Source organism: Streptopelia decaocto (assembly GCF_964273445.1).
Source record: "Streptopelia decaocto genome assembly, chromosome: Z".
In the NCBI taxonomy this organism is placed as follows: Eukaryota; Metazoa; Chordata; class Aves; order Columbiformes; family Columbidae; genus Streptopelia; species Streptopelia decaocto.
The window spans coordinates 24,521,449-24,542,403 of record NC_138657.1 but is presented as its reverse complement, the minus strand read 5'-3'; the positions used below and the strand labels follow the sequence as shown (position 1 = coordinate 24,542,403).

Below are 20,955 nucleotides of genomic sequence, written 5' to 3'. Positions count from 1 at the left end.
AACTTGTGCAAAGCAGAGACATATGAGAAATCTCTTCCATTTCTACTTCTCTGTTGACTTATTCCTGTCTTCTTTCAACAAAACAACGCAAAGGTATCCCACAACATAAATTATTATTCACACAGGCATTAGTTCTGATCATAGATACATACTATTGGAAATAGGACAAAGGAAAAAGTTAACAATTTTCAAAGGATCGTCTGTGAATATACAGCTAAAACCCACTAAAAGTTTAGCAATTTTTTTTTCTTTCAATAATCATACAGGGATAAAATTAAATTCCTCATTATTAGTTCATTAGGCTTCATACCTCTCCCATTCCTTCCACCTCTTTTATCTTTCTGTTAACCTTTCTGTCCATATTTTCATTTACTTTTGAAATGTTAGGACTTTTTTTCTAAAGATAAAAAATACGGAAGAAAAGGCAAGTGAAGAAAGAAGTTCTCAGTACAACATACTAGGGAAAAACACCACCCCCCTAAAATAATATTTGGAAAATATAATAAATTAACCATTAAGATATAAAGTTTATTAAATTGTTCATACTTTATTCTAATTGGAACAAACCCGGGTCACCTTTCTAAAATTGGACTTTTTATTTTAAAAGCCCTTTTGACTTTGAAAAACTTTCAAAATATTATTATTATCATTATAATTATCATTATCTCTACAAATATATATATATTTATCTCCATTTTGGACATAAAAATTTCAGCAAGGTAGATTTAATAGAGTCTGCATCTGAGGCTGCACTGGAGGTGACATTAAGAGTTACAGCTACACAAGGATGACAGATCTGAATTACCACTGGGTAAACCAAAGCCAAAGCCAAGGAATCTTAGTCCTTCTCCTACCATAGGCTGAGGCTCCTACAGCAACTAACCCCAGCCCTAGTCTCAACAGCTTTGTGTGACCCAGATGCAAACCCACTTACAGAATACTGATGGCAGGAGAAAGGATTGAGTCAAAACCCAAGCAGGCACTCTGGGGTCACCCAGCAGTGTCCCTTGCCAAAGGTGCAAAACATTACAGTAATCCAAAACAGCTAGATGCAGTTTCTTTTTTCTCTTAAAAAAAAAGTCTGAGTAAACTTGGCACAATAATTCTTTTCAGCATTAGTTTGAGGCAGAGAAGGAAGAAACTCTGTTCTCACTTCACAGAAGCAAAAGCCAGCAAAAGACAGTTACTAGAAGCATTAGGAATTATCTCAGAGGATTTGAGACAGGTGTTTTCAGGTCCCTCCCAATATGACAGACCAAGCAGGAGGAGCATTATGCCACTACTCACCCTGTATCACCCGTGTGTTTGTGGGTAAAAGCCAGGATATCTGCAGCTCTGCCAGTGCCCTCATAGACCACCACGGGGACAGCTGGGCTGGCCCTCACATACTCCCTCACCATTAGGATCACATTGGGGCCTCCTTCCACCACCAGCCCAACCACGGGTACACCTTGGCCCATTCCTGTTTCAAAACACACCTCACCAGTTACAAACAGGTCTCAATCACATTAAAATAATCAGAACATCTGGTAAATAAATACTCATGAAGGAGTCTCATACATGGTTCAATTGAGACGAAACCGGGCCTTCACCATTTCTAATTTGACTTACACTTTTTAAGACTTTCACAGAACTTCTGCAACCAGATCAAAAAGACCATGAAAACATCCTAATAACATTGTACATGACCCTAGCATTGGAAAGAAGAAACATCCTTCAGAATACCTCTCTGTCCTTTTCAACAGCTCTAACATAAGAACATCAATGGTGTTTGAAATATTGTCAATATCCATTTATCTACACATATAGAAAAGTAATCAGGTACTTCTTTACAGAGCTTTTCAAGTTTTACAGCAGCAGGGTGGTTTTTTTAGCAATAAGAAATAAATTTCAAATAAGATGCAATAAAATGGAAAAAAAACCTAAAGACAAAACCAACCAACCAAAAAAACCCCTCTGACTTGCAAAAACTCAGAGTAAGAAAATATATAAGAGCCTAAGTAATAAGTTCTAAGTAGGAACACACTAAAAATTGGGTAGTTATCTCAGTTTGTAAATACTATAGTGTGAGCAGGTAAAGGAAACAAGGATTCAGCATCATAACTCTGCTAATGTCTCTCTAACATGTCAAGATTTAAATCACTAAGTAAGTGTGAACTTCCACAAAAAATGTATACATTCTAGTCCATAAAAATAAATACTTGTGTATGTAATAAATATTTCATTTATTTTTTTTATACCATAACTTGGTTACTGTATAAGCAAACAATAGAAGTTATGCAATCTGACAAACATTGGCTGAATGTATTCCTTTCTCCACCAGTCTTTTTTTCTGTTCCTGAAGAGGTCACAGGCTTGCAATATAGAAGAGTGACAAGGATGTAAGTAAGGAACAGGGGAAGAAGGATTCAAATTCCACTAAATGTGCTGGGAAACTATTCAGTGCTCATGTAGAGACCACGCAAAACTGCAAAGTGAGCAAATACTCAGTACCTACTAAATAATTTAGCGTTTAGACTAAATTTAGACAACTAAGAAACTAAAATGCAACTTACCTCAAATGCATAATGCTTTATAAAAATATTGCCCTTTTCATTTTCCTGACACTCAAAGTTCAAGACACGTGCAATTAATAACTTTCAACCTCAGTGAAATCTATCGCAAATGAAGATGTACAACATGTAACAGGAAACATCAAGTACCTACAGAACTTTAAGGACAGGTTTTTCTTCCATAAAGCTGACCACAGCATTACTCACTTGTGTGTATTTTTTGAAGTGATATGTACTTCTCCAAATTCCTCCTGAGCATCATTTCATTCCCATACTTGCCTACTGTCCCATCATCTGCCATTAGAAAATGAGAATGCATGCTGTTGAGGGTACTCAGCTTGCTGAGTGGATTACCAAGGGTCTGATACAGGCAAACTACCTAAGAAAACAAAAATAAAAAGATCTTCAAACAAACCAACAAAATACCATGACTTACGTTGCCTTGCTTGTATGTATTTCTTCATCATATTGTGATCTTCTGAAAGCACCCATCATGCTTTTTGCTGCTCTATTCAAACATGGGTTTTCATTTTATTCTTAACAGCAACAAAACCTCAGGTAATACCACAGAGAGCATTTCTCATTAGGCCTGCAGTCCTTAGTCAGAATCACTGCTTGTCTCTTTTTGCAACAGTTGAGACACAATGGCATATTTTTCCTGGGTGTAGTCCCATTAAAACATGCCAGCATTCACTTATCAGGAATTATTTCACCTTACTAGTCAAGTGTTTTTAGACAGTTATATAGATTGTGCCCTCACACTGGCACTCACAAAGTTCTGGTTTATGAATAAAAATCATGCATATTAATGGCCAATTTGTGTATACCTTTGAGCTGACTGCTCATCCTGAATCACACAAACATAGAAATACATGACTAGCCATCACAAGAGAATTGCCTAATTAATTACAACATTTCAAAAAGGAATTGCAATTTCCTGTAAGAAAATAAACATTTTTAAACTATTCATTGACACACAAAAAGCAAAATACAATGCCTCAACATGCCACAGAATTCTAATACTGAGCAAAGCCTAAGTCTCTGCTACTGAGAAAAATTACCAAGCCAGTGAAATGAAGGAAGCAGAAAATCAAGTATGCAAGAAAGCTCAAACTTCCCCTGAACGTGTAGGCTTTTATTATGAAAACGTGTCAAACTCACATCTTTCCCAATTAGATCCCTCTGGTTCTCAATGATACCCCATGGAGGAATCCCAACAGCACAGATCTTTCTCAGGTGTGGTGAGGCACAGCCTTTCAGCGCATCCCCAACATGCCTGGACACTCCTAAACAGACAATTAAATCATCAGTTATTTCTACATTCAGAGACCTGATACAGGACACCAGTGAAAGGGTTTCCCATAATTTCATTTATTCTGTGGTCACGTTTTAACCAGAAACAAGCCATCCCATCCCACTTGGATATTTGATGTGCACTGTAGGAACTGTAAGGCTCAGATATAATGCATCAATGCTTAAAACTCAACACATATTCGTAATTAATAACACCCATATATATTGCTAATGGTGCTATCTACCTCCATAAAAACATTATTTTTACACAAATGCAACAGACAGTTCTTCAGTAAGGTCACCAGACTGCATAAAAGCTAAAGAAGTAAAACTCTTTCAGTTCTGTGGCCTACTGACCCCCTCAGTTTTTGAGAGTAGTCTACAAAAAGTTTCAGATACTATACTAACAGGCTAATTAATTGATTATGATGATTCAATAATTTTAAATTATAAAACACAAGTTAAATTTAGATTTGAAAACCATTTAAAAACCACCAATCACAGTCCTCAGAACCTAAATATCTTAATGAATCAGACAAAATTGACCGCAAATAAGTTCTGGCTATCTACTACCAATGTTTCTTATTACATGCAGAATACTCTACCCCTTAATAAAATATATGTGTATATATGTAAAAAATATTCAGAACACCTGACAACAGCAGAGGAACATGATGTCACTCTTGGAATTATGCATTGTTCCTTAAAAAGAAAAGGCCTTATTTGGTGCTAAAATATCACAAGTTATCAAAGAATTTCATTATATATATGTATATGCTTTTGTGCAGAGAAAGAACACAGAGGAAGACTGAGACAAACAAAAATAATTATACTACCGCTGTTGATGCCTTCTGTAATTATCCATGCTCCTGTAGTCTCAGCAGCCTTCACCAACCCTTTGCTGAACACCTGCTTGACCTTTGAGGGAAGCTTGAAATTTTGAATGCCTCCATGAACAGAGATCACTAGCTTTGGCAACTCCATCTGCCATTCCTTAACCATCAAGTGCAACAGCTGATCCAAATTGCTATCATAAGAGAGTCTAATATACTGGAAGAAATAATAACGGGTGAAATAAACATCCTCCAAGAGAAATAACTGCAACATCTTACAAAGTTCTCAGCATTAATGTCTGAAAGATTTTATGCAGAATTAGAACTTTTAAAATACTGCTAATATGATAGCACAAAAATACATCAGTGAGCAATACAATCAACAATTCAGATTATGCTTAATCGTGGTGAAATTCAAAGTAAAAATATCATACATACACTCTAACCTGACTTAAGATTCCACTGCTCTCTTAAGCCAAAGAATCTGATATCCACCCCAAATCACCATTTTTAAAATTTTTATTTATTTATTTATTTTAATGCTGAAATTATAAAGAGAAATCAGACATATAACTCCAGCATTTATTACCTTGGCATGGTATGTGTGATCTCCATCTTGAAAATTGATTGTACCAAATGCATCTGTTGGACTCGTCTTTGTGTGTTTTTGCACAGACCATTCTTCATCATCATCTCCTTGAGGGGCAGTCTGACAAACAGGCCAGCTGCAGTCTACTCCTGGGTGATCTCCAATCAGCCGTCCACAGCAACATCTCATATTAAAAATAAAGAAAATATTTTATAACAAACACACTTGCATGCAACTCTAGGATCTCCATCAGAATAGCCCAAATAGTTTTTCTACAGAGAAGGATATTGTAGCTTGCTGACACAGAATACAATAAAAAATAACTCAGCTCAACAATGAAAAAATGACATTATATTAAATCATAAATATGTTCTGTTGGATACTGAACATGTTCTTTACCTGATGAACACTAATAACAGCTGGGGAGTTGGACTACATGATCTTCAAAGGTCCCTTCCAACCCAAACCATGCTATAATTCTGTATGACTCTGTAACAGTCTGAGTGTCCCATACAGCAATTCTGACCCAAGCAATGCAGCTCAGATTTACTGCTCTCATATGTGAGATTACAGAGGAGCTTCTCTGGACACCAAAGTTTGCTATGGTTATTACCACAGCTTATTCTAGCTATGAAGGAAGATCTAGGAGTTACCATCATTAATCATGTGGAGAGGTGCAAACCTCAGCCTAGAGAGAACTCCAACGTGATCTTTTCAATAACTCTTGGATGCCAGTTAAGTGAATATATTGAAGTGCAATGTTAAGGAAAATTTAGCAGAAGCTCAGTTAGCATTAAAGGTTTGCAACTGGATGAATTACCCAGATTCCAAACTCAATCAGTATTACTGTCATACAGGCTTCAACAGGCTCCAGTCTCTTCTACAGGATTAACTTCAGTTTAATTTATAGTGACATCTGACAGTCCAGTTTTCCTTTAGGCATTTCAGAAGTTAATACACCCTGGGAAATAGAGATAAATTCTTCCCTTTTAGTCTTTAAGATACCAAACAGCCTCCGACAACCTGAACTCAATGACTGCCTCAGGACTCAGATGTTCTACTTGTAGATCTAGGGGCAGGTTAGACATAAACGACACCTGCAAAACCCTGAAGAGCTACATTCAGAGGGTCTTCTGTGAGGATGAGTGAGAAATAACTGGTGAAAGAGAAATAGATTAAAAATAACAAACAAAACCAAATCTCAAAACAAACCTAAGCAAATTAAGGAAATAAACTGCTTTAGAAAGGCACTTTTGATACCCAGAAACCATGAAATTATGTTTGCATTCCAGTTTTTCAGCACTGGCAAATTCATTCAATTGATTCAATGCTCTGCAAAAGCAGACTGGAGAAGGAGGCCTTACACACTCTTAAGGAAGTAATAATTCAATTAAAAATCTTATTCAGTGAAGAATTAAAGATTTTTCAAAGCCTATCACTGCAGAAATTATTTGAGCTGTATTGTGACACGTATGATGATGGTTAGCTACAAGTCAGAAGGCAATAGGGACTACAAAAAATGCACAATTTTTTGTCAGCCTAATTCAATGTGGATTAGCTAACCTGGACCACCTACACCTTTTCCCTAGCTGAGACAATCAGTAGGATATCACAGAAATCCAGAGATTTGTAAGAAAGCAGCCAGGCATGTGCTTACAACTGAATCCAGGAAAAATGAAAAGGAAATGACCTAGCCAGGGGAGGGAAAAGTCTCACAGAGGGGATTTTATTGACAAATTACTCTCATCAGAAGTATTGCTCAATCTGGCTGCTCTGCATGACTCCACAACGATTTGTACTTGTGGTGGTGGCAGAAAAAAAACACAGGGATTAGCAGAGGTGGCACAAGAGCTACTGAAACAAACCACTGATTTGGGGACCTCATTTTGGTTAACCCAAAAGAAAAATGCATTGTAATTTTGCCTTCTCTTAGGCAAACCAAGACAAGCCCACGAACTAAAGCAAAAAACTTCCAAACTGGAACTTAGAGAACAAGACAAGTCACACACAGATTGGAGAATAAGCCATAGTCCAATACACTAAATCACTTACAGCTATGCAATTACATAACTATTTCAGAAGACTGTGAGGGATCAACACAGATGAAGATCACTGCTGACATCATCTTGTCAAAAAACATGTGGACTCAGAATCCACGGTCAGAGTCGCTATAGAGATAAATCTGAAGTAAAAGTTTCAGAGCAATGTAGCTGCAAAGTAGACAGCAGAAGGCAAGCAGATTTGGATAAAATCGGCCCACAAAGAGCATGAGGCCAATGACTATACCTGTTTAAGACTCTCCCTGCACACCTCAAAGGAAGAATCAGAAAAAAAAGAGATAGTTTTGATTTTATTATTGGTCTTCAGAGGACAAACTTCTCTACAGCTGAGATACTAGACTCCCTCCTTCAGTTTTTTTCTGCTTGCTTCTTGGGGGAACTCCAGGGTAAGACACAGCAAATCTCAGGCAAAAATTGATGAAATATGAGAAAAAAACATAGATAACCTATTGTTCTTTGGTCCTGAAAATACCTTGTGGTCACTGTACTGCTCCTCGAGTGGTCTCACAATAACAAGGCCTTTCTTCCAGGGGTCATTCTGACAGTCAGAGAACCAGTAGAGTCCCAACTAAATACTACATTAAATTGCATTACTCACTTAAATGCCACATTACACCTTCTGATTCAGCAAATAGCAGTGCTTGGAAACACAGCACTGAAAAATAATCAGGCTCATCATCCATAGATTACACTTTCTAAAATCTGAATTAATTTCAGCCCATCATCAAGATATGAGCACAGAATTACTATCTATATGACACATTACTGTTCTGTACACAGAACAGTACAGCAACAGCCCCTCATAGAGCAGCAAGCGCCAGAGCAACCTGTCTTTCCAAAGCTGAGATCCTACAGAAAGGAACTAACCATCTGACAAGACAAATTAGTGCAGTAACCTTGAAACTGAGAGGTCAAATGAACACTGAACTATTTCAGTAATTAACATCATTTGCATTACACACTTAACATTTACATGTAAATGCACCCAGAGGTGAGCTGCACTCAGAACAGCTCAGTTATGCTGAGCACGCAGCAGAGGAACTGTATGCAGACCTGACACACAGGTGTGCAGGGTACATGCAGCTGCCTTTACCTCAGAGACTACCATAGCAAGAGGTATCAACTCAAGACGAATGTTATTTCCCAAGTTGCTCATGCTCTGCTCCAAGCTGGCACGCTTGCTCTCTCTAGCCATCTAGCAGGAGGGGACAAGGTGCTAAGGACTCCTGAGCTACCTGGGAGGTCAAAAGCCAAGACTTAGCTCTCAGGAGAGCTAAGGAAACCAAAGCAGAACATCACATACAGCTGTTTGGATTTTTTTCTCTAAAGTTCTGTGCTGTGGCAATAGTGACGGGGCTCAAGGAAGACAGGACGTGAAGAAGGAGGTGGCTGATGTCCTTGTGCAGCTACTCTCAATCAGCTCTCAAAGGTCAAGGACAGCAGGGAGGTCCCAAACAACTGAAGAAAGGCAAATGTCCTGTCAGTCCCAGGTAAAGTCTGGGAGTGAGACTTCCTGGAGCCCATGTCTGCTAACAGCAGGAAGAAGACAGCATTGTGGAGCTTTACCAAGGATAAATCATGCCTAACCTACCTGACTGCCTTCTGTGACAAAATCATGGGGACAAGAGGGAAGCAGTGGATGTGATCTATGTTCACTCCAGCCAGGCTTTTGGCACTGCCTCTCCCAAGATTCCTGCACCTGGGCTGGGACATTTTGTTTTGAGAGGGAGGATGCTTTGGTGGGTGAGGACCTGGTTGGGTGGTGGGCTCACAGGATGCTGGTTATGGGCTAGATACTGCCTGGAGGCCAGTATCAAACTGTTGAGCATCTCCACCAGTGACCCGACGGAGGGGATGAAGGGCACGTGCAGCCCTGGGGAGGGCAGCTCTGGGGCATGGCCCTGGGCACTGCTGGGCAGTGAGCTGAGCTGGGGTCACCTGTGTGCCCAGGCAGCAATGAGGGCGACTGGTGCATGTGATGGTGTGAGCAGGACATGGCCCAAGAGCCAAGGCAGGGACTGTTCCCTCTGCTTGGTGTTTGTTAGATTCTGTCTGGGTTCTGCCTCCAGTTTGTGTCCCCCACAGAGAAGATAAATCAGCAAACTGGAAAGACTTCAGTGGAGAGTGACCATCCCAGTGATGGACGGTGAGGCTGGCGAGAAGAGGCTGTGGGACTGGGTATGGTTTCTGGGACTGCTGGAAGGAGGAATGGTTTCAGGAGCATCCAGAAGCACACCCAGCACCAATGGGAGGGGATGGAGGAGATGCAGTTGGGCTCTTCACATGTGCACGGCAGGAGGGTAAAGCCAGAAGCACAGCTGAAACATGGGGTGCTCAGGCTGGAGATAAGGAGAAGCCTTTTCCCCAGGAGGACAACCCAGCAGCAGAGGCAGGGCCTGGGGAAGGTGGGCTCTCTCAGACCTTGAGGGTTTTACACCCACCCTGGCCAGCCTGGTCTGACCCCCCCAGTTGAGCCTGCTCTGGGCTGGGACTGGAGACCTCACCAGGTCTCTACCAGCCTGAGTTACCCTATGATCCTACAAATATATCACATGCATTGATTCAAAGCACCTTTGCAATTACTTCTTTGCCTTAAAGTGAAGGAGGGAGCAACATCAGCAACATGAAAGCAGACTCCTGGAGAAGTCACACTTTGAGCAACAAAAGGAAACCTGGAGGGTTGACACTGAGGTAAAAATAACTGCAGTAGCCAGATTACAAAATCTGGTGCCCTAGCAGGCAGCACTGCAGAGACCGTGTACAAAATATATTCCTAAAAGGCCAGATATAGTGACAACATGTGAAAAGATCTCATACGTGTAAGGATGCAAAAGTTCAGCACCACATTCCTGAATGTTCATGTAGTGAGACCAGTCCAGATGCTGCCTGGGACGTGTTTGTGAGCACTGCCCTGAAGAGCAGATGAAGGTCATTTCAACACGCCAGGGAAGTATGGACAAAGGTGCCACTAAGTTACTCAAATTTGATTAGCAACTATTAAATGCAGTTGTTATGCTTAGTCTTAGCAAACAATCGCATAACCCACTCATACACAGTTTGCAAACCCTGGAAGTTCTCTGCAAGTAAGAAATCATTAACAGACCTCATTTGCCTACAATATTAGGTCAAATTATAGTAGGCATCAAGTACAATCACATCACGTTTGGAATGTTATGGAAAATCACAGATCTCAGGAGGCACAAAATCTGCTTCATTAAAGACCCAATAAATACAGTATAACCAGTTATACACTCATGTGAAAATTATTTCACCCTTGTTAGGAACAGAAAAATTATCCCAGAATAAAGCTCTGTGTATACCTTAAGACGTACTAGACAATAACAGTTAACATTTGGGAAAACGTACTTGCAAGAGAAGGGCTAAAATGAACCTCAGCCACCCACACACATTCTGCATGTATAGGCAGACAAACAAATAGGATTCACATGAATTTGAACAGCATGAAAATGCTCAGCAAAAAGTGAAAGAAACAACTGCAAGTTTACCAAAACAAAACCAAACAAAAGCACCTCACAAAGGTATGGGATGTCTTTACAGAGAAAGGTGAAAGAAAAAAAAAAAAGGAAAAAGAAAAATAGAAAAGAAAGAAGAAAAGATAAAAAAAGAAAAAAGAAAAAAAAGAAAAAAAACAAAAAGGAAAAAAGAAAAAGAGGGAAAAAAAAAAGAAGAAAAAGAAAAAAGATAAAGGAAAGAGGAAAAAGGAAAAATAACCCACCCTGTGGGCTGAACATTTCCAGTTTCTCTTCCTTGCTCTCCCACTGTAGTATTCACATTCGTGCAGCTAAACTGTGTTTGATTAGGAGGCTGATTTGGTGGAAAGCTGGTCTTGGTTTGGTTTTCCACCCCACCCAGGTTAATTTTCATACCAACGAGCTTTCCAGACCAAATAACAACATGATCACCCTGCGGGGGTGGGGGAAGCTAAGGACTGCAGAACTGCTGTGGTCTCAATTTTAGTTGGGGTTAAACCACCATATTTCTAAGCACAAGTTAACTTCAGTTTAGATACCCACCTGTGTATCTGCAGGTTAACAGGAAGCAATAAAATCCTCCCTGCATTTCTACTTCCAGAACACCTGCAAAAATCTTTGAATCTCTGCTCTAAAGCAAAATAAACACATGACCATTCGCTCAGAGGGATTTGTCCCTTTCTGAACAGATGCTGCACGCATAATTTTCCTCACTCACAAGGCCAACACCATTCTTTATTTCAGCCTTTTACAGTGATCTGATTTCAAGGAATAACTTATTTGCTTTTTTGAAATTGAGACTCTTGCTTGACGTAAATCTTAGAAGCAAAATACAATGTGAAATAGAATGAAAAACAAATAATCGCACTCATGCAGGTGACAGGACTAGTTAGCACCAGCTTGCTGCTCATTAGTTATCAGAAACTCATTGTTTGCTGTTGCTTCAGCCTTCAGAGGCCTTTAACACAAAAGAAATGTCAAGGAAAGATAAAATTTTTGTTCCAACAACTGATAATTTATTATCACAAACATACAGTATCAAAACCTGTTAGGAACACCAGCTAACTAATACAAACCCACAGACAAATTAAAAGCACCAAAGTGAGGTAATTTTTGTTGCTTGCCTTCCCAAAAGCAGAAGGTCAGAATGCCCACTACAGAGATGAAAAATCTTCAGAAAACCTCTCATCAAGGATGTTTATATTACCATCTTTCTTTTCCCTTTGTTTATTTCTTCCTCTTTCCATAATTCTTACTGTTCTACATTTTTTTCATCTCAGTCTCCACCATATCAACCAGGATATACCTGGAACTGTCTCCCATTAAAGGCATATTTCTGCCTTTCATTCCTCAGGAGAAGATTAAGACAAACCAATCCACATAAAGTATTTGCATAAAATTTTCTATTACAAATGAATTAGAGGTTATAATACACTTTATTTTACTCTGATTTATGCTAAACATTCTCCAGTACACCACCAGAAATTCTGCTTTGACAATATAAGAGGACGTTTATTTTTGTTGTCATTACTTCCTTGACCAGGAATGCCTATCACTAACTTCAGGTCATTATAAAAATCAGATACATATTTATGCACTCCTACCTGATTAAATTCTGGCACACCTGGCATCCTGCAGGACACCTGTGATAAAAGATGGATAATTAGCACATGCTTGTATAAATGAAAACATCTTTAGTGGTATTCATAAAGTATCAGTTCACCTGTGAAAAAATTATCACCAATATCATTAAAGGCTGTGTTCTTCTGCACTCATCCTGGAAGATGTACTGCGAAATTTCAGTTATTTGTTTGGCATTTTACATCTCGGACTGTATCTCAAATCTGCATCTCATAGATGATTTATCTGTCTTATCTACTCTACACTACCCATCCATCCACATCCTCAGAATGTGACTTCACTGAGTTTATTTAGGCAACACCATGCACTAGATACCCAATCTGGAATGCGAAATTATGTCTCCTTTCTCAGGTCCTAAAACACAGGTTGAGGATTTGATCTTTTCATTACTCTTTTCACACTACACCAGCCTGAGCAGAAAACTCAGGTAACCGTGATCAGTGGCAGGCATTATTCTGAGGAATGCAGAAACTGGTGGCGCAGGATTAGGAATTCCCATGCAGCAGTATCTCCATGTAACTCAATCCCTCAATTGGATGCCATACCACAGTTCTGGTTATTGGACTGAGAGCAACATATCTGAGAAGCATAGGAAGGTCAGTTGTCGCCAATTTCTAATTCAAATGAACAGCCTAATTTAAAATGTAGTGATGACAGTATCTGTGAAAACCCATAAACACCAGCAATTACGAACTTGGGCATTGCACAACTGTAAAGAACTTCATCCAAACTACACACAACACATCTAAAGAATTCTTCTGATTCTTTCTAAATCTAACAGAAAGAAAGTGAAATTCATTGTTTTACCTGTGAGGATCTTTTGAACTGGGAATGATGTGTGCACATTCTCTTTTACTGAAGACCTCTTCAATCCAAGATTTGGAGGACTGAAAAAACATTTCAAACATAATTGTATTCCTGAACTTAAGAACATAATGCCAAAAATTGCACTTGAATGTCTACATAGCTATATTCACATTACACCTTACTCACAATGATTCCCACCACTGTGTTACATGAAACCAGACACTATAAACTGAAGCTACAGCCCTGAAGAGTCCTAGCCCCAAGCTTTACACAGATCCACAGAAAGAACAACATTAAAATTTATTCCCACCTCTTGCTAATAAACATGAAAATTACTTAGGGGATCTGCCAATCACAGAGGTACAATAGGCACAATAGAGGAAGTGGTGAGAGTGAATCAGAACTGCTTAAAGGACTGCACTGCCCTTCTGCCAGAAGTCTAGCAAATGGCAATCTCACTTAAGCTGTAAATGTCAAAAAAAAAGGCATGATTTTCTTTTTATCTGAAAGAGACAGTTGATTCCTTATTTTATCATTCTTAACAGAGTTATGAATAGATTAATCCTGGTTATATGTTTGTTGAACGAGAACTACAGTGAAATGCAAAAGCAGGGACCCAAGACATAGAGAGTAAATACAGTTATACTGACCATTGCTATCTCATTTCTCATGTTCATCTCACCTTCTATCTGTTGCCTACCTTATACACAGACAGCAAGTTCTCTAGGGCAGGATACCATAAGGTCCCAGTTTATGACTGGGCATACAACGCAAACAGTAATCAAATAATAAACATTGACTCCTTATTCACTCCTCATGTTTAAAAATTATGGTTCCTCTGTAAAATGCCTACCCTGTAAAAATACTTATGGTGTCTCCATACTCATTTGTAAAATGTGCCTTTCATACAATGCCTTAGAAAATAATTCAATTCATGAGAATGCCAGTAATTCAACTTGTTAAGAGTACTGCTGGGAGCATTTTATGGATGGAATACAGCAATAATTCTTATGAAAGAAAATAGCTCTCTTTTATCTCTTGAATGGAATTATGATCCTTAATAAAGCAGTCCCGTTTGAGGTTTTTTTACTTCAGTTTCACATCCCTAAATACCATTGTATAATCTCCCAGCTAGTCACACAGTTATGGAGAGCCGGGAGCTACCTGAACAAACTGTCAGCTTGTCTGCAGGTGGGGACCCGGCTTCCACCAAGACTAATGGGAGTCCTACCTTTGGTTTTAATGTACTCTGAAACAGGCCCCCACTGACAAAGATGAAAGAGATCATTAAAAAGCAGTTTGCTGGTATTGGTGTGCATGTTTATTCTTCTGGAAGCAACTAATTGAATTGTGTCTGGTTAAGCTTCAAATGAAGGAGTAGCAGTGTGGAAGATCCTCAGGGCTGGAGAGAACACAGGCATGCAAGAAAATTAATTATCTTAGACCTACTGAATACGAAGTGCAAAAATTAAATCCAGAGGAAAAAACCTTGGAAACAGTGAACAAATTTCCATACCTGAGGGCAGGTACACACTGCTCTCAAAAACCTTTCAGTAGTATTTTTGTTAGGAATCAGGATTGTTTTGTGCTTCCTAAACCACTTTATTCTAGTTGTTTGAGCTACCAATCAAAACAGGGAAATGTTTCTAATATTACAATGCCCTGGGACTCTGATTTTTCTGAAACCCATTACTATTTCTGGTAATTGGCTTTCAATCAAAACTAGGGAACAAAAAATCTTTTTATGTTATGGCTTGCTTTGGATAGGAATGAACTTTACTAAACTTTTCATTAATAGGAAAGGGTGTGATAGAATGTCCAAGACCTTGACAAGCCTTATAGCATTTGTTGAAGCGACATGCTCAGCCTTGTGAAAGAACAACATCCAACTGCTGTCACTTTAATTTAGTAAGAGCACTAGTAGTTCAAAGTAATTCTGAGCAAGTTGTTGGCATCGCACAGTCTCCAGTAGTTTCCCTCAAGCTACTTTACCTCCAGCACAACATATTCTGGAATGCAAGCATTATCTGGATATCTTTCCAGAGGTGAAGGCCAGCGTTAGACATACACAGCCCAGTGTAACAGGGAAGCACTTCATCAGCCTGGGCACCAACAGCAAAACATGCTGCCAGCTGAGCAAGGCACTGGCACTCAGCTAATCTGTATGTGAATGCACTTGAAAAGGGGTTTCAGACAAGTTTTTTTATCTCCAAAGCTCAGTGTTCCTCATCATAAGTACACGATACAAGATAAAACACAAATTAATAATTATAAAGGGGGGAGAGGTCATCTGGTAGACAACAGCTGTTTGGTGTCGTTATTTCAACCCAAAACTTAACTTACAGTCCCCAGCAATGGCAATACACTGTGAGTTGAAGCTACACCATCTGATATGGGAGATGAAAAGGCTTCTTCTCTACTATTACTTTTTTGAACTTCTAAGCTGTCTCCTAAAAATCATACCTGGTTTTAAAAAAATTCTCTTCCTTTAGATTTTGGAAAGCAGTTGGGCATTAGGACAAAAATATCAACACTTAAAATTCTGGATGTTTTGTGTGTCCTTTTTCAGTTTGGTCCAAAAGAAACTGTGTTTTTCTGCAACTGAGGCAGTAAGGGCAGCAACCAACACACATCACAGCTATCACACCACTCAAGTCACAGTGGGTCTGGCTCAAGGTCCAACGAAGCCAATGGAAAAAAAAAACACCTACAGCTTCGTATCACATCACATGAATCTAGCTGTGCCTCTATAGAGAACATTGACAAAATTACCATTTATTTCAGATGAACAAGCTCACTATGAGACTTATTTGACCTTTGAATCTTGAAGCACCAATGATGCACCTCACCCAGTGGCACACAGACTCCCCTGGCACAAGACTCATCTCAGTTAACTCCACTTTGGGATTCTCAGTAAAGAGGACTGGAAACATTTCAAAATGCAATTGAGACAATACTGGGAGTTTTCACTCCTCCCTGTAAAGAAACATAATACCTTCCCATACAGATAATCCCACATTACTCTTCCCTTATTTACAGAAAGAGTTTGCTGGAGTTTTGCCTATGCTGCGCTCTTTTACGTCCTTGCTTCCTGTAATTTTTACATTTAAAAAGCAGCACTTAAATAGCATATTATCTGTGCTCAGCTTGCTCTCTGAAATGTCTGTACACCAATGTGCGCAGCATGGGGAATAAGCAGGAGGAATTAGAAACCTGTGTTCGGTCAGGTGTTTATGATGTGGTGGCAATTACAGAGACAAGGTGGGACAGCTCACATGACTGGAATGTGGTCATGGATGGCTATGTCCTTCTCAGGAAAGACAGGCCAGCCAGGCGTGGTGGTGGAGTTGCTCTCTAAGTGAGAGAGCAACTACAATGTATTGAGTGTTGTCCAGGCACAGATAGGGAGTGAGTTGAGAGTCTAAGGGTAAGAATTAAGGGGCAGGCTGGCAAGGGTGATACTATTGTAGGTGTCTATTATAGGCCACCGGATCAGGCTGAGGAAGTTGACGAGGCGTTCTAAAGGCAGCTGAGAGTGGCCTCACAGTCACAGGCCCTGGTTGTTGTGGGGGATTTTAACTTCCCTGATGTTTGCTGGAAGGACCATTCAGCCAGCCAGCCACAGTCCAGGAGGTTCCTCCAGTGCATTGATGATGACTTTCTGATGCAAATGGTGGAGGAGCTGACTAGGAGAGGAGCGCCGCTGGACCTCATCCTCACTAACAAGGAGGGTCTGGTTGAAGCAGTCAAGGTTGAGGGCTGCCTTGGTTGCAGCGACCATGAGATGGTGGAGTTCAGGATCTTGTGTAGCAGGAACAAAATACTGAGCAGAATTGCAACTCTGGACTTCAGCAGGGTGAACTTTGGCCTTTTCAAGCAATTGCTAGGGGAAATCCCATGGGCAAGGCTGCTTGAAGGTAAAGGGGCCCAAGATATTTGCTTAGTGTTCAGGGACTGCTTCTACCAAGCTCAAGATCAAAGCATCCTGACACGCAGGAAGTCAAGGAAGGGAGCCAGGAGGCCTGCATGGTTAAACAGGGAACTGCTGGGCAAGTTCAAGTGAAAGAAGAGAGTTTATAGACCATGGAAGGAGGGACCGGCCACTTGGGAAGATTATAAGGCTGTTGCCAGAGGATGCAGGGAAGCAACTAGGAAAGCTAAGGCCTCCTTAGAATTAAACCTGTCGAGAGGGGTCAAGGACTTCTTCAAATACATAGCAGATAAAACTATCACCAGAGGCAATGTAGGCCCACTGATGAATGAGGTAGGTCCCCTGGTGACAGAAGATACAGAGAAGGCAGAGTTACTGAATGCCTTCTTTGTCTACTCTGCTGGAGGCTGTTCTAGGAACCCTGTACCCCTGAGGCCCCAGAGGAAGGCAGGACCATGGAGGAGTTTGCCTTGGTTGATGAGGACTGGGTTAGGGAGCAATTAGGCAATCTGGACATCCATAAATCCATGGGTCTGGATGGGATGCACCCGTGGGTGCAGAGGGAGCTGGCTGAGGTCATTGCTGGACCACTCTCCATCATCTTTGCCAAGTCTTGGGAAACGGAAGAGGTGCCTGAGGGCTGGAGGAAAGCAAATGTCCCTCCAGTCTTCAAAAAGGGCAAGAAGGAGGACCTGGGTAACTATAGACCGGTCAGCCTCACCTCCATCCCTGGGAAAGTGATGGAACAACTTATCCTTGATGCTGTCTCAAGGCATATCAAGGATATTAGGGATATATCAAGGTCATTAGGGGCAGTCAACATGGCTTGACCAAGGGGAAGTCATGCTTGACCTGCCTCATAGCCTTCTATGAGGACATAACGAGGTGGAGAGATGATAGCAGAGCATTGGATGTGGTCTACCTTGACTTCAGTAAAGTCTGTGGGAGACGCAGTCTCCCACCACATCCTTACAGCTAAACTGAGGGAGTGTGATCTGGACGATCGAGTACTGAGGTGGACTGTGAACTGGCTGAAGGAAAGAAGACAGAGAGTTTTGGTCATGGGGCGGAGTCTAGTTGGAGGTCTGTATCTAGTGGAGTGCCTCAGGGGTTGGTACCGGGGCCGGTGTTATTCAATATATTCATCAATGATTTGGATGAGGGAATAGAGTGCACTGTCAGCAAGTTTGCTGATGACACCAAGCTGGGAGGAGTGGCTGACACGCCAGAAGGCTGTGCTGCCATCCGGCGAGACCTGGACAGGCTGGAGAGTTGGGCGAGGAAAAATTTAATTAAATACAAGGGTAAGTGCAGAGTCTTGCATCTGGGCAGCAACAACCCCAGGTTCCAGTATAAGTTGGGGAATGACCTATTAGAGAGCAGTGTAGGGGAAAGGGACGTGGGGGTCCTGGTGGACAGCAGGATGACCATGAGCCAGCACTGTGCCCTTGTGGCCAGGAAGGCCAATGGCATCCTGGGCTGTATTAGAAGAGCGGTGGTTAGCAGGTCAAGAGAGGTTCTCCTTCCCCTCTACTCTGCCCTGGTGAGACTGCATCTGGAATATTGTGTCCAGTTCTGGACCCCTCAGTTCAAGAAGGACAGGGAACTGCTGGAGAGAGTCCAGCACAGAGCAATGAAGATGATCAAGGGAGTGGAGCATCTCCGTTAAGAGGAAAGGCTGAGGGAGCTGGGTCTCTTTAGCTTGGAGAAGAGGAGACTGAGGGGTGACCTCATTAATGTTTATAAATATATAAAGGGTGAGTGTAACGAGCATGGAGCCAGGCTCTTCTCAGTGACAGCCAATGGTATGGCAAGGGGTAATGGGTTCAAACTGGTACACAAGAGGTTTCACTTAAATATGAGAAGAAACTTCTTCTCAGTGAGGGTATCAGAACACTGGAACAGGCTGCCCAGGGGGGTTGTGGAGTCTCCTACTGTGGAAACATTCAAAACCCGCCTGGACACATTCCTGTGTAACCTCATCCAGGTGTTCCTGCTCCGGCAGGGGAATTGAACTAAATGATCTTTTGAGGTCCCTTCCAATCCCTAACATTTTGTGATTCTGTGATATGATCCTGATGAAGCCTGGAATTTTAACATTTGTTTTCATCTCAAATGATAAACATGTGAATATAGCAAAAAACACTATTTGCAAAGTCCACCATTTTTTTCTTTGATTAAGTTCCTTTACTGATGGTAATACTTCAAAATATACATATTAAGATTCCAATCAACCACAGGAAAAAATAAAATACAAGACTAAATCACTGTATTTCATCTCATGAAGCACAGATTTCAAAAGTGAAACACTGTAAGATGCAACACAGTTACCATTATTCTTAATTTTGTATAGGGTGAAATCTTCACTTGGTATGTAACATCTACACCATAACAATAACATTAATTTATTAATCTCAGGCTTTACCTAGGTTTCTAAACTAATTATGTAATCAGGAAAAGTGTTTTAAACCTTTATGCTTTTTACACTCATCCATGAGTTCAGGGCTGAGCAAGTAAAAATGAAAAGAGGAGACGTCTGTACTGCTCTTTATTTTCTCTTGGTTCCTAGCTTTGTAAAATATCTCTGTAACACACATATTTCTCTTCATAAAACTCTGGCTAATATTTCAAAACTGTCATCATTTACTTAAATATCAACAACAAATTAAAATTTCTCCGATCACTACAGTGAGGTACATATACCTCAGAGAGCATCAACCAGTATCCTTTCTACCACCAAACCCTGTAGGAGACAGCAATACACCCACATATTCCTTCTGACTGGCAAGCTTCTGGTCTGATATATAGAAGAACTGAAGCCAAGTTTATATTGCTATTCTCCTTCCAATTTCCTTTCCAGAAAGTCCTGAGACCTTTGTTTGGGAGTTCTGCCTTCTCATTTCTCGCCAGTCTGAGGATTAAGATTGCTGCTTATACTTCCCTGCCACAGAAGAGGCTTTGGAGATTTCTGGACTGATTTAGTCAATGGAGTGGCAATAGTCTGGCTCTGAAAATTAAGGCACATGAGTAGTTTTTAGAAATTGCTTTTAATCGCTTCTCCAATATCTTTAAAGTCTGAGATTCTTGCATAATATGGTATTAAAGGGACATTGTCAGGTCAAATTGGTTAAACATATGTAGCATTCAAAAATTAAGGTTTCCAGAATTAAAGACAGAGATCAGAGCATAAAATCCAGAGAAACACCTGCACCACTCTTGCTTATGGGGAGTGAGAGCAGACAAAACTTAAAACCTCAGCCTCGCACAGAGGTAATCTGTCCTCTGAAACCCAGGGGTTCCATCAGCAAGGTGAGGGACCGCGTGCCCATCCTGCTGGGGCCACCAAGCAGGGATACAGCGCCAGTCTCAGAGGACCAGGAGACACAGCCCTGGGATCACCTGCCCCGATTTCACCACTCATCAAGCGCAAACGGGTGAATGCTTCAATTTTTGCCGCTGCTTTCTTCTGCCGCAGGGACTGCCCCGTCCCCTCGTCCCCTCGTAAAGGACTTGCCAGAGTCAAAGCCTTTAGATGCAATGCACCAATTAAACACTGATAAGTAGGGGCTAATGTGCATTTGTCGAGCTCCGGAATTAGCTTTACTAAACCAAGATCTGCAGGAAACATTCAGCCCCTTCAAGACTAGACAATAAGCACTGTTCATTGATTGAGTACCAATCTCAGGAAAACTAGGTTACACCGCCAATACTAAACAACAAATTTTTAGTGTCGTTAGCTGTAGTTAGGTCCCCTTTGG

The 20,955-nt window shown here is 40.7% G+C and overlaps 1 protein-coding gene across 1 annotated transcript in view; it reads right to left on the bottom strand.

The window, feature by feature from the left end:
* TRPM6 (transient receptor potential cation channel subfamily M member 6) overlaps positions 1-20,955 on the bottom strand; it is a gene marked incomplete at its 3' end in the record, with an annotated part of 108,045 nt that overhangs the window by 56,544 nt on the left and 30,546 nt on the right. The window contains exons 2-8 of the mRNA XM_082075327.1: positions 13,267-13,346; positions 12,423-12,461; positions 5,268-5,451; positions 4,682-4,895; positions 3,714-3,838; positions 2,760-2,931; positions 1,288-1,462 (exon numbers count right to left, since the gene is read on the bottom strand). Coding sequence (XP_081931453.1) covers positions 1,288-1,462; positions 2,760-2,931; positions 3,714-3,838; positions 4,682-4,895; positions 5,268-5,451; positions 12,423-12,461; positions 13,267-13,346 — 989 coding nt within the window. The remainder of the gene's footprint in view (positions 1-1,287; positions 1,463-2,759; positions 2,932-3,713; positions 3,839-4,681; positions 4,896-5,267; positions 5,452-12,422; positions 12,462-13,266; positions 13,347-20,955) is intronic.